The sequence below is a fragment of the Hypomesus nipponensis genome, chromosome 1 (assembly GCF_054491055.1).
Source record: "Hypomesus nipponensis isolate SF chromosome 1, ASM5449105v1, whole genome shotgun sequence".
Lineage (NCBI taxonomy): Eukaryota > Metazoa > Chordata > Actinopteri > Osmeriformes > Osmeridae > Hypomesus > Hypomesus nipponensis.
Window position 1 is genome coordinate 10669440 of NC_140361.1, and position 15018 is coordinate 10684457.

The 15018-nt window shown below is 42.5% G+C and overlaps 1 protein-coding gene across 1 annotated transcript in view; it reads right to left on the reverse strand.

The window, feature by feature from the left end:
* The window catches only part of tnmd (tenomodulin), a 29433-nt gene that overhangs the window by 5596 nt on the left and 8819 nt on the right, over positions 1 to 15018 (reverse strand). The window contains exons 3-5 of the mRNA XM_084690957.1: positions 6928 to 7068; positions 3937 to 4044; positions 55 to 211 (exon numbers count right to left, since the gene is read on the reverse strand). Of these exons, the coding sequence (XP_084547083.1) occupies positions 55 to 211; positions 3937 to 4044; positions 6928 to 7068 (406 nt within the window). The remainder of the gene's footprint in view (positions 1 to 54; positions 212 to 3936; positions 4045 to 6927; positions 7069 to 15018) is intronic.

Here is a 15018-nt window from a genome sequence, read left to right on the forward strand (position 1 = left end):
ACAGGGAATGTTAACAGGGTGGCTTCAGAGGTGGAGAGGCAACGGCACCCCTACCTCTCATGGGGGAGGGATGGATCCAGTGGATGGGCAGTTCCTGGCAGATCTCCCAGATCTTGGAGCTGAGGAGGAAGGCTCTGTTAGCGATGGGCTCCTCAGCTGGCACCCACACCTGGGAGTCATCCACCTGCACGAGACCTTCTGTCTCTCCCACCTGTCAGGATGAGAAAACACACAAACACACACACACACAAAGTGTGTGGGTGAATCACCCACTTAATTATACACACATAGGCACACAGTTGCACACGCGCAGGCACACACAATCACACACACACACACACAAACACACACACACACACACACCTGTCAGAGGCCACACAGTCAGAGACTTCCCTGAGCACTGCCCTGCAGTTGAACCTCTCTCCCCTGGGTGACAGTACAGCTCTGGCCTCATCCTTTTATCTCCCCCCCTGATTGTCCACCGAGAGATCCTCAGCGTCCGGACTCCTGCTAACTCTGACTGGCTTTTCCTTCCGTGCACCTTCTCCTCCATGCTCCACACCCCCTTCTCCATGACAACACTCACATTCAGACATTGAAATGATTTGACTTTGAAATGACTTTAGAGCTTAGAGAAGGCAGTATTTCTAAATGCATAATAATCAAGCAATGCGTCTTTCTAATGCGTCTCTGTAGGCATTTCCCTCATCCAATCTGCCCCCCCCTCCACCCACTCTCTGATTCTGTTGTGCACATAGCACTAACAGGCTTAATTTGTTGATACTGTAGTTCATGAGCTGTAAAGTAAACTATTATTGCTTAATGATAGGGAATGCATGTCAGGTCTGTTTAATAGAGATATATGAAAGGGCTTCGGTAATGCTTTCCCCTACAGTGGGGATATTTGTTTTTTTGTCATGTATATGTAAATACATACAGTAGGCAAACTAAACCTTCTTCCCATTCCCATGTTCATTAGCTGCGCAGAACAGAGAAAGCAGAAAAAATAACTCTTTACCTGACAAATGTTTTTACAAGGTGATTTTCTTCCAGTCTTGAGCTTAATTGCACATTAGTTAAGCTTGCTATAGAATCCTGCGGCTACAGTTGGAGCTGTATAATTTATTTCAGGCTCTCTTCTTCCTTCTCATCCTCTGTCCCTCCCTTCCTTTTCAACTTCCAGCTCTGTGCCTTCAGAAAGTCGACTTTCCATGTTTGTTGTGATGTGACACTGCGGCGACCTGCAAGGAGGAAGCAGCTCACCCACTCGGGCACTGATGTCTGTGCTTAGCCAAGCCTTTGACATAGTTTCTCACACTTTTGTAGCCCAGGCCAGATTAACACTGAACTAATGATGACCCGGTGGACCACAGCTTGTGTGTTTCTACACAGGTTTGTGTGTGTGTGCTCATGTGTGTGTGACTCTGGCTTCTAGCACCACCCTCCTTCCTCACCCCCACTCAGCGGATTTTTTGAAATCAGATCCAAGAACACAAATATTCTCTTCTCTAATTGGCCCTCCTAACCACTGAAGGCGAGCAAGCCTCCCCCGAAAAGTAGATGGAGGCCACGACACAACCTTTTACTAGATGACTTTGACTTCACTGTGGAGGGATGACCCCAATAAATATCTGAGAAAATGCCTGACGGGAAGCTGTGGAGGGCACACTTCCAGCATTAAATTGTGATTTAAAAAAGCTTATTGACAACTACTAACACAAACACATAATTCCTTCCTTTCTATCTTATACATTGTTAGGAGGGTAAACCATTTGTGATGTACACCAAAAAAATTGAAATTGCCAAATGGGTGTGCCATATACTGTTTAAAGCAAAGCCCATGGATTAAAACACAACATATTTAAAGTAGCTCTGAGAAGTAACTTTTTCCCTTCTTTCTTTCATTCTCAGATGAACAATAACTTCTAACCTCTGCATTTACGATGCCCTGAGGCAGAGACATTTCTTTATGACACACAATAGGTCAGCCACATTTGCTAGGAATCAATGAAGATTTTACAAAGCAAAATGAGCTTTCACAGACTGTACTTCTACTACACGGTGAAAAAAAAAAAAACTTAAAATCCCGCAGATTTCATATGTGGATGTGCAATATGCTCGATATTACATAATAATTAAATACTAAGTATACTATCCAAGGACAGTTATTGTTTCCCAGTCTTGGTTCTCCATTATTCCTTTTCCACTCCTGCTTTGTCTAAGTGGGAGATTGCCAGGTGAATTGTGAGCATTCATACTGAGTGCTTGGAAGAGATAGAGGATCCTGTGACACTGTGTTGTGGTGTCTGAATGAAGGGAAAAACTGATTTCATCGCAGAGTGGAGAAACGGGAGGGAAGCTTAGGGATTACAGCTTCTGTCAGTTCATAGAGGGAACAAATTGAAAATGGGGAACATACCGGCGACAAACAATTCATGTCTGTCACCTGGTTCCACTCCGGGAGGTGCTGTATTTCCTTATCAGCTGCTCACAGTTTCTCCAATGGCTGCATTGTTTTTACCTCAGCTCTGCAAACTGAGCGCTCGCCTGTTCTGAGTCAGGTTCACATGGCCCGCGGCCTGGCCTGGCCTGGATGGAGCTGGGATGCAGACTGTTGCTGCAGGACACAAGTCCTCTGTGGTTCACATGGTCACAGCCGTTGGGGAGGCCTGTCCTGAGCCTTCCAGGAGTCAGGAGCAGGAAGATTCACCTGGAGGATGGGATCTGCTTTCTCAGAAGAATAGCTTTGAAGAGGTCTGGACATGGTTCCTGATTATTGTCTAGAAGTCCCTCAAATTGATGATTCACTCCAACCCTACTGTGCTTTGCTTCTAATTGCTTATATTGTTTATAGATAGAAATGAAAAGGCAGGCCACCATGATTATGACAGGGTAAAAAGGGTACTAGAGAGACAGGGATAAAAAATAGAGCCCATCTCATACCAGACAAAACTTTATCTGGTTCAGGTTCTTACAAACACTTGATGGGATCCAAATTGTTCCCTATCTCCACACCCTCACAAAGACAAAGCCCTCTCTGACTTGATTTCACAGCTGTGAATCAAATTAGGTTTCACGGTTTACAAAAAGGAAACTAAAATGGCAGGGACACATGGCACAGGCTGGGTAATCAGAATCTGTAAACATGGATCAGACTTTAAAAAACGCTGGGTACACTCCAGTTTATCTGGAACAGCTTGTGTTCCTAAAGTCAAACGGGATAAAGGGACTTATTTGGCATTACAACTTTGTTCCGTAATGAAGCACAGAGGGAAGACGAGAGGCAAATTTTTCCCTAATGGAAATGAGAGCAAGGTGGGAGCTGAAACATTCCAGAGAGGAATTTTCGTCTTTTTTTTTGTACGTATGGCAAACTATGTGAATTGCACTGTGACTCCGACAAATTGGAAATTTTGATTGATAGAATTTCTTCCTGCGTTTTTGCTGAACTTCAGATACGACTATTAGACCAGGAGAAGTGAGTTGAATCGCTCTGAGACGGCAGAGAAGTGGAGTGAAATTTACGGAGCAAACATCTATAAAAAAATAAATAAATATCATTTTAATGGCTTACCTCTCTCTCAGACCTCTCTCTCACTCCCCCTTTAGGCTATTTGGGTTGAGCCTTTGGTGGAGATGATTAAAAATTAATATTGGCTCAAGATTGACAGCAAATACCATTTGATGTGAGCCACAAAGGGGTTATGGGTTTGTGGGCAGCTTTCTGAGGGTTTCACTGTCACTGGAGAGACTCAAGTTTATACTTCAGTGGAAGAGGAGGAGAAAAGGAGAAGATAGGATAGGATGGACTGGCTGAGGGTCTGTTTGTCTGCTCTCCCCTGGTTATCTCCCTGCAGTATGAACGATACGGTGGTGTCTCTGCTTGTGGAAAGAGGCAGCACGACTGGCAGATAACTTCAAGAGATAGAGTCATACCAATAACTCTGTGTCCTCCGTCTTCCCCTCTGTCACTCTGGGAAGATCCCTGGTCTGGGTCTTGATGTAGCATCTCTGATGTTTGGCAAACCGGATCCCAGTGATTCCCTTTGAAAACAGAAAAAGAAAAGACGGAATAATCAAAATTCTAAGATGCATCATTCATAAGCGTGCTGGAATGTTCCGGCACACTTAAGTGTTCTGGTGACCATTTCCAAACCTTCCGTTTCTTGAAGAAAAATCAAAGCTCTTATCAAGTCAGAGATATAACCTAATGACGGAGCAGAGGTGTGGTTTTGATCTCTCTGCCCATTTTCTATGTTTTAACAGAACATTTTCTAACAGCTCATCCATCCTCTGCAACACATGCAAATGCGGAATAAAACTCAGACAGCAAAAGTGTGTTTTTCGCCCCCATCTTAAAAATCCTACATGGAGGGATGTGTCTCCTGGGAAAACCAGGGGGTTTTGTTACTTTTGGAGTTTTCTTTTACAGAGGCTGCCTCTACTGAATTAGCCAGTTACAGGTCCCTGCTTCTCTCAGTCGGTGCAGTCGAGCGCAGAGTTCCACTCTTCAGCTCCACTGATGAGCCTCTGCTATGCGGAATCCAAACCTTTTCAATTGGACTGAGGAAGCCTATACCAACAGAGCTGACAAGCCTGTTCATTCTCAGTCTGGGCCATTCTACTGTGTTTTAAGCAGTTCAGTAGGACCAGGACTGGGACATGAAACCCAGGGTTAAGACCTGTGGTGTCTGCAGAGTACAATAACCCATCAGCGTACTGTATGAACATATGACGGCAGGATCTGAGTCTGCCACGCTCACTTTAACACTGCATCGTGATAAGTGGTACCATGATAATGGACTTGATTCAATCCCGATTTAATTACATCTACATGGTGAAAGCTCTGACACCTTTGTATTAGAGTTAATTTGAGAATGTGGAGGTCCCTCTCCACTTTAGTCAACATTGTCATTTCAGAACAGCTACACCATCCACCTCAAGACACGATAGGAGACAATGCTTGTCATAATCCGGCATGTGTCATTTTATCTACGAGCAAAAAACATGGGGCAATAATGGTCACAAATGCAAATCCAGAATGTTTATGCCTGACTATATTGTGATGAGTCGCCATATTTACTGCAGTGGCAAGTGTCAGTGGAGAGGAGAGGACAGTCCTGTGATGAGAAGAGATGATTACTGGGGTTGGTCAACCAGAAAATGAAGAAGAGACACGTCATTACAGGAATAAGAAATGGGAAAATGATGCAGGTTAAAGAAACAATGTCACAATCCTGGATTGCCATCTTCTTGATTAAACGCTTGCACGTCCTCAGACAATTATTTGATTGGGGGCTTTATGAGTCGCAATCGCAAGGAAAGGTAAAGGTACCGTGTTCTAATCATTGTCACTTGGGCTCCATTTTCCCCTAACTCGTCAAGTGACTGTCAACCCTGGTGACATATGGTGGAAGCAAACATGCAGGATGCTCATTCCTGTATTAAAGTAAATGATCAAAGAACCCGCTGGGTGAAATTAACCGCAAAGTCGGCACCCTGAGCAGCAGGGAATGGGGACCCGTACCCATGCCACCATGTGTTAGCTCTGATGGGCTGCATCTCCGTTTGTCTTCACCTGGGGGGAATTCATGAGTCAGGTCACCACCACAACATGGGGCCAGATGTTGGTATTTAGGATACGGGGTAGGGGCATGGGAGGAGGCGAGGCGAGGCAGAGGTGGGTGGAATGAGCGTGGTGGGGACAGGGGAGTGGTGTTAACCACACGAAGCGCAACACAAAGCGTCAACCATTTTAAATGGTTCAGCATAAATTAGTAAATTGTCTAAGACAATATGGTAGATGCTGTATATTGATAGAGATGAAAAAGCAGGGCCACCATGATTATAATCCATGTCTATTTTATTACTTTATCTTATGTAAATGAAGGAAATGTACTGACTTATGGTAGTTTCATTGTACTAACTTTCCATTTATGTACAAATCAATGTTTTGGTGTCCCTTGTGTAAACGTTTTGGAGTATAACAAAGTATGATTCGTTTAGATTTCAATCGGTTGAATCACTTTGCATGTAATTTCATTTCCAAAGTAAAGTTGATAAATGCATGAGATTATGAGTTGAGAAAATCCCATTGTTTGCTAGTTGTACTTGATACAGCTAACAGGGAACTGATAACTGACAAGGTTATACAGTTGAAACATGTTGTGTGGTGTATTGGGCCCCTTTATTAATATATGGATAGGTGGTTCAATGGTAGCCCTGGCTCTCTTTGTTTCTGTTGGAATTCTTATCTCCTCTTGGTTTACCATTGGCTCCCCTAGGATGTTGTTGTTGTTAGCCTGAAACAATGCAGGGGATTTTGCCTTTGGTCCTGATGGCTTTATCTTCATATTTCCATTCCATATGTGAAGCTCCTGGGCCCAACGGAGATTGTTTTTAAGGTGGCTTTAGTGTGTGTAATGACGTGCAACATCCTTTCTTTATGAAAATCAATTCCAAACTCAGCCCTCAGCTAACACTTAGTATAACTTTTAATAAGGTTTGTGTATCTTCCCCCTTTCACTAACAATGATGAAATAGTTTTGCATCCTCCTCTTGGTGCTCATAATCCCTTAACAGGGCCTGTAAACAGACCAATGGACTGTGGATATGGTTCACTGACACGAGTAGATCATTCTGTGGACGTGCTTCATTGATACTGTACGAGTGTAGAATTCTGATTTGAGGATGTGTTTCACTGTTATGAGTGGATCATTCACTAGACTGAGGAGCCACTAGCAACAGGCCTGTACACTGTATCGTGTCTACTTTGGCAGCAGAAGATCTAATCCCAGTCTCAAGGATGGCAGCACGTGAATAAAATGAAAAACAGAAAAAGAAAGCATGAAAGACAATTAATCACTATCTGACACAGGTACATTGAGTGAAATGTGAACCATTTGTATGGATGTTATCACTACTTACGTTTTCAAAGTCATGGACCTCGAGCACCTCTTCGCTTCCATTGCCCATTTTGAAGATCTCAATGCGGTGGGCGGGGTCAATCTCCATGACGCTTTCTGTCTCCACCCCATCCAACACCGCCCTGTACTCATGGTCATACACCTTCAGACACATGAAAATCAAAGTCATTCACACTATGAATGACTGGTGAACAAATAGCCCCAACAGGCAAATCATGACCATGAAATGTATTGCACCTCAGGCATTCTATCTGTGAATCTGTGTACCTGATACATTCATGTGTAACTGTATTTCTTAAAATAATAAATCTCCATTGAAGGGTGTTCATGTTTTGGCCATGTAACAAGAACAAATGACACAATTCTGCGCCTTTGTTAAATTCCGCTGGCTGTTCCTTAAAGCACTGTAGTTTATAATAACCGCTTGCTTATGTACTGTTCATGGATACACACGAATGGTTCTTAAAACGTCCTGTCCGCAAAAATGATTCATGCCCACCAGCTGAAGACTATGGTATTAATATTTATGTGAGCATTATGTTATGATGAGAAATACATTGCTGTGTTCATCTTCATCTGTCTCAGTAACAAATCAGTGTCTTATACTGCACCAATGAGACGACTTATTAATGTACAAATGCAGACACCGGCCAATGAAATCCATTAGGATTAATATTCCACATCAATGGGCGTGGTTGTCTGAAGAACAAAACAAAAACTGCTTATACAAGTTGTTGCTCACTTACTAGCAAGTATCACTGGTGACATTTTAAATGTCCAAATGTCCTATAACCACGCATTACCATGAAACTTTTGGATGTGAGAGCAGTTATGATTGAATGGGGTATCATTCTTGATGGAAGATCAGTGCAAGAGTGGCTCTGGAATATAAATAGCCATTAACATGGGTCACATCGGCCTTGGCAGAGGAGGTAACCTGAACTTAAAAATCTCATGACGAAGCCAAATGAAGATAGACTTGATATTCAAGTGGCAGTTGAGCAGTTATCAGGAAATGTAAGACCATTAAACAGTCTCAAAGTCTCTGTGATGGATTAAAGTTCCATTTAAGCATTTACTTTCATATTATCATAAAGGTGGACTGGGAAAAGGGATTCTGTGGATTGTATTGATTTATTCTAAAACAGTGAATCTCAATTTTTAGCAGGCAATCTGTTCTGATGAAAATCCAGCATTGAGATTCTGCCCATCATTGATATAGATTATAGTGTATTACTGCAGTGTAGTCAAACCATTTCTATGTTTAAAGCTGGTTTAGCATGACACATTTCTTGCTTTTGGTAAATGAAAATGAATGGCCACTGCTTATTTTGATGAAAAATCTTCAGTCGCCACAGGTTACTGTCCAACTCCATGTATAACATGGTAGAGAGCTAAGACAATTGGTGATATATGCATACAGTATATATAGATATAGATATACTTTTCTTAGTAATGTCACATGAATGAATTAACTTGATGTCCACAGCAAAAGCCAAATTATAGGGATTAACTTCATTGTGTGAACTTCAGGTACAAAGATACTGTTGAACATGATACCAGTCCTCAGGATTGAAAAATAGCCTTCTACTCAATTAAGAACATTTAAGATGTATGATTAAAAGCCACAGGTACAAATCTGAGCCTTGGAACCACATTACTTTCAATATAATCAGAATCAGAATCAGAATGGGGTTTATTTGCCATGAAAGTTTGCACAGATAAGGAATTTGCTTTGGCAGGAAGGTGCATACAATAAACATATAGGAACCTAAAATAATAATAATATATGGACTATCTTTACTAAGGGTACATGAACTAGCAGTACTAAGTGGAATTAGAGTTAAATAACATTTACAATAAAATAAAATATAAGTTGCTGTAATTAACAATATAAAAATACAAAAAATACAAATATTACAAAAAATGTGTATTATACACTCAACTATTGGAAGATCTTACTATGACATTCCAAACTGAGCTTACTGTAAAAGTAAATGGGTTATCAATTTTTGTATGAATGAATTAGCTGCACTTTAAACCGACAGGTAAACAAACTGCAGTAAGTGATGAAACAAACACTAGGTATGTTGCAACAGGTATGCAATCTATGAATGGTTCATGTGAAACATTAAAGCAAACAATCTAAGTTGACAAATAATCAATGTAGCCCCTGAATATTAGGGGACCTGTCTCGTTGTGTTTCCTTTCCAGCCCTCTAACCGCTGCGTGTGGTTAAATTTATACTCTATCCTGGAGGTAAATGGGAACTTTATGTGTATTTTGTCCTTAGTTATGCATGAATGCATATGCATTATGCTACCTTTCCTTTAACAACCTCCACCCAGTTGTTTTGAGTTGTGGACCCAGAGAGAGGGGAGTGAATGAGGAGCGAAAGGCACGGCTGAGCCCGCAGGTTGTTTGTGTGAACGGGCTGTGTTGTGGCACTGGAGGACATTAATCAAAGGTCATGCTGATGCGGTTGCAGGTGAGTGAGGTGGGTAGGGGTGTGTGTGTGTATGTGTGGGTAGGGGGTTGAAAGGAGGGATGTGTTGATGACAGTGCGTCCCCTAGTCGTCCTTGAGGGCGATGAGATAGAGGCTCCAGTCAAGCGGGACCAGACGCCTGTCACTCAGTGGGAGAGAGCGGGGCATGCGGGGGGGTAGGGGTGCAGTGATGGGGAGGGCGCTCCACACAGCAGCAGGCCCCTGGGGGTCTGGGGGGTACCAGTGATGGATAGCGGTGGGCAGCGGCCATGACAGACACACTGGTCAACAATCAGCGTCATACTCAGGTGATATCTCGCCTCAGGTTTAGCCTTTAGGAGGCTGCTTTTAAACTCATTGTTTTTCAGGGAAAATTGTTTCATGGTTGAATTGAATATATGACAAATGATGTCCTGAAAGTTAAAACAGTCTAACAGGTATAGAAGACTCAACTGGCTTCTTATTTTCGGAACATTCAGTCAAAACAGCTGTGTGAGGAGGAGGAGAAGATGAGAGTCAATTGTTCAATCTTGGGTCTTTGCCAATGAGCTCCTTCATAGAAGCTCTATTTTCCTTTTCCATCCCCCCCCACTCAAATATTTCTGACTCTCTTTGCTTCCCTCCCTCTCTCCCTCTCTCTGACTCCCCACACCCCCTCTTTCTTTCCTTCCTTCCCAGTCGCTGCCTCTCGCTCTCTCTTACATTCCTCTCACTCTCCCTCGGAGGCAACACCACTGGATCCTTGTCCTCCAGCTGAAGCACACTGCAGCAGGGTGATCCAGCAGAGCTCAACACTGTTCACATGGGCAGCCACATGAGAAAGAAACTAACGTCCCCCCAGGGCTGCTCTCTCCTCCGCAATGTTGTTTTATTAGAAGGGGTTTTATTTTCCTTCCAAAAAGGAAAGGAACATCTCTGTTAGAAGCATTGAAAATTACCACTGTGCTGAACACTTCCCCTACAACTACTGCAGGTCTGCTAATCTTCCAGCACCTCCTAGAATTATAATAATTAAAGAGACACACAGGATTTAATATGCACACATATCCTGTGGGGATATTTTCTCATGTTCAAACAGAAGGTAGACCTCTTCTGTTTGAAAAAAGACACAATGGGGTAATGAAAGAAAACACGAAACACAAGACATTAAAGTCAGAAAAAAAAGCAAAGCGATGCGCTACCTTTGGACATATTGTTGGAAAATCAAGACCCACAGGGGAAATAACTTCACCCGGGAAAGATCTGCAAGGAGACAGGAGCCCAGATGGCATTCACATATGCTACATGCATGCCTTAGAGTCCATAGGACCAGAGACTGCTCGTGGGTATATAACAGAAACACAACCATCCTGATCCTTCATGGATGTCTTCCTTCTTTACAGATCAAATACTTACTCTCAGACAGAATGTTAATAGACACAAAGGTTCAATAGGTCCCTTTTCTTTACATGTGAATTTCACCATGCCGCAAGATCACAGAGATCCACACTCTTCCTGTTGCCTGGAAAGCCTTCATCTCACTTATATTTTCCCTTGCTTCAGAGTAGAAACAGCATTAGTATATCAAATGAGCTTTAGATAGTACAGCATTATGTCCTTGTTTATCTCTGCGGTGCTGTAGGTGCAGGCAGACTGCCTGCTCTGCTTCTGAGGCGTCTGGAGACATGGGGGATTATGCTTGTGGACATTGATTAGCAGGCCTGTCAGCTCCCAAGGCCTGGAGAATATGGATAAATGGAGTGGCTATGCTCTGGGGCTGCCAGGCACACTCTTGCCTGCGTTTGGTGATGTCTGCTGAAGACAGGCAGCTGTTTTTGAACAGGCGCCAGCTTGGAAAATTCAGTTTAGAAAATACTGGTCAGTGGCTAATACATCATCAACTCAGGGAGTGCAGAGGAACATGAGCCTGTTGGTAGTGTAGGGAATCAATCTCAATGAGAACGGCTTTGACAGCAAACAGAGAAAGCAATACAACACGGGCAGACGCAAATCCACATCATCTATTTCTAATGGTACAACATTTAGTTGAAGCAGTGCCAGTAATATAAAAATAAATCTTAATGTGTTTTCTATCAAGTTCCATTAGTGTAGTTATTGTTATATTATACGTTTTTTTTTATTTTTTTAAGCAGTGTGCTTTTCTTGTCCGCATACCTGAGTCCTCAGGACCAAACTGTTTTCTTCTGAACACAGCAGCTGGTCATTATATCCTAAGCTTTAAAAGCAGTCTGTAACCAGACAGTATGCCAACTTTACATTCTGTAATGAGAGAGCCCAAAATCAATGGCACAATCTAAATATAATCACTCGTGAAGGATTAAAACTTTGCATTATAATCAGCCACTCTTTTCTGTGGTTTCTTTAATTGCAGAGGTGCATCTTGCTAGATGCTTAAAGAGAAAATGTGTTCTTGAATTTGGCCTTGTATTTAGCTTTAGAGCCACTCCAAGTTATGTTAATGGCTCTGTCAAAGGCCTGGCACTTTGGTTCAGACTCCACTGAAGCCTAAACTTTAAGTAATCTCTACAAACAGAAGTAGTTCTGAGTTTAAATGGTCCGAATACCTAAACATACACATGAAAAGCAATATGATTTACCAAGCATCAAAACAAGCACAATGAATTCTTGTTGGCAGTAATATATGTCAAAATGGAGAAAAGGATTTCAGGAATTTCAGTCTAAGGTAATGCTTCTCGTTTTTGGATGTCAGTCAGGACCCTCTACTTTGTGCTATTTGACATTTAGTCTGGAATGCTCAACTCTTTCAGGAAGATAGCTTTTTGGAATTTGCTTAAGATCAGGTTTCACTTCTGAAAGTAAAAGATCTTGACTGATACCTGACTATGAGTGCCACTTTAAGGAGTGTAATTGCAGGGTTGCTAACGAGATAGTTCAGCACCATTCAGAAATTACAGTGCTGCTGATGTGTGTTTATGCTGCTGAAAAAGGGGCATTTTCTGTCTTCAATGCTGAATCTTTGAATGTAAAATGTTGTGTACCTCTCCTACCCCCTTCCTTTCATAAGAGAAGTTTAATGACCCACTTTCTCTCCTTGTTCCCTTGTGACTCTTTGCTGCTTGCCACGTTTGACCACCTTGCCATGGTCGACTACAGTCTGCAGCTGCCGTTAATTTGCAGGAGCACCGCGGTCCCCTTCTTTACCTCTGACGCATATATGACTAATCGCACCAGCCATTTTAAACTACTTGAGCTCTCTCTGGTAATAAATCATCTTGATACGAACCACTGTGCCAGTAATAGAGCTATGTACTGTTGGGAAGAGGGAGCCTTGGGAGTTATTCTATCTTCTGGTTAACACTCAGTATTGTGAGGACAACTCAGCCAACGGGATACATTGTTGTCTGTAGTGCTTGTGAAATAGTGTTCATGATCTCAACAGAAAAAATTAATAGCGGTAGAGGTAAAGGTAAAAAAAACATTACTCAGCTCAGCGGGAGTTGAGTTGTGTCCAATTAAAATACTGAATCCAGAAAACAAGTAGCAGGTGGAAGGTGAGTCTGGGCCACAGTGACTTGCAGGTGAGAAGGTAGAGCTGTTGCCGGTGGGAGGGTCAAGCATCTATTGAACTCCTAGCTATACGCCCCTGGACCTCTCTTTTTACCAGGCCTTTGATTCTGTGCTATAAGGTTGGAGAGAGCACATTATCTCACTACCTCTGCTCAGGCCAGCGTGACCTTTTTCCTCTGCCTGCAATCTGTAAATCCCCATCACTCATATGCTCTTCACCAGACCTTTCAAAGACAGGACAAAGGCACCTTTTCAGGACATTGTAAATGATCTAACACCCCAAAGTTCCACCAGTCTGCACATCTGATCTGTATCACTTCGCTGAAATGAGTAACAACCAATAAAAAGTTTGAAAAAAAGAAAAGAAAAAGGGTGAAAGACACAAAGATCTTCTACTTCACACTCTCAGCCTCTCTTTCTTCTTTTTTTCTACCAATAGGTTGCCTTTTTTGACCTGCTGGTCGTTTTCCCTCTGCGATGGTCTGAAGAGCACCTCATACTTGTGAAGAACATGAATTCTGTTCTGATTGTTCATCAGAATCCATTCTCACTGTTTGAATATGACCAATCTTCTATAATAAAAAGGGCAGTTGATGTTGCATGAAATATTCATTTAAGGCATCCCCCCAAAGATTATGCCACACTCTGATGCATCTCCATGAATGAGAAACAGACTTTGCAAGACCAAATATTGAAGTAGATGTCTGTGCAAGTCACTGAATTATGAGCCAGACGGCCATCGGGGAGGTCACCTCTGTGGCAGATCCGTCTCCCAGTCCCCCTGCTTGGTTTTCAGCCACATTCTAATAAATCGACAAGAGTGCATTCTGGGCTCCTGCAGCTAAGTGGCATTTAGGGAACAGCTTGTGAAAGCATTCAGTCTGGATTCTGGAACGTTTACATGCACAGGATCATTTAGCCAGATGAACAGCATTAGCAGTGAACTAGGGCTGCAAAGTTCTAAAGCTACATAAAAGAAGAACTATTTAAATAGCTTTTTTTTTGAGGGAAGTCTTTAAAACAGAAGTTTAATGGTTTTAAAAAGGACAACCAAGCCATTTCCCCTCCAGAGTTCATTAGTAGACTTGTAACAGGTGTGTTATGAACCCAAACATGCCCTCACATAGCTTGTGTTTCCTCATATATGGCTGCTGTATACAGCATTTTGTCCACAGGGTGCTTTAAAATCAAACTGCTTCTGACAGAATCTGAACATGAAATCTGTGTTATCTCTGAACATGGACACATGCAAGACTACCTGCTTTATCAGAAGTTCATAGATACATTCTTAAGACAACCAGATCCCTTTAAATGTCCACACAGCAATCAACATGCTTCACACAGTGAATCCCTCAGTGTGGTGCATTTCACCAAGGGTCTATTATTCATACAACAGATTTCTATAACATGAAAAAAGGTCAACTGTAGGGAGCGGTTCCATAGAGGGGACTGGAAGATTTACCGGGCCATAATTGTTTAAACGTTGTTTACACCAAGCTGTCTTGGTCTCAAAGAGCCAGTAAAAGTGAGGTGATGGCAAGCTGCAGACAGTCTCACCACGCCGTGTGACTGGGTCCACTGGTGACAGTCACGTCTCCCTGGTCTCCTGCCATAACCCCTGGATACACACAGCCTGTCAACAGTTTAGCCTTCCTTTGGGACTAAGTAACATTGGAAAGACCTCAGATACCATACATCACAAATGCACGTGATCAGAGACACAAGAATGATTAGGGCATGATTCTCACTATCATTTAAAGATGTATCTGAGGGCATTTCTGCTTTATTGGAATAGAGACAGTGTGAGTGATACAGAAATGTGACGGAGAGAGAGGGCAGTACATGCAAGAAACGTCCAGGCTGGAATGCAGCCCGGGCTCCTGTGCTGAGGCCTCAGCCTATGAGTTACTCGCTCGTATACAATGATGAGCTACCGGGGGCACCCCCATTTAAGGAAATGTAAAGGTTTACTAGAGTAACAATTGTGTAGTTTATCAACAGTAAATACTGTATTCATGTTTTCACAGGATTTTTTTTTTTCTTCTTACTCTACACACAGCTGAACAAAACGTTCCCCT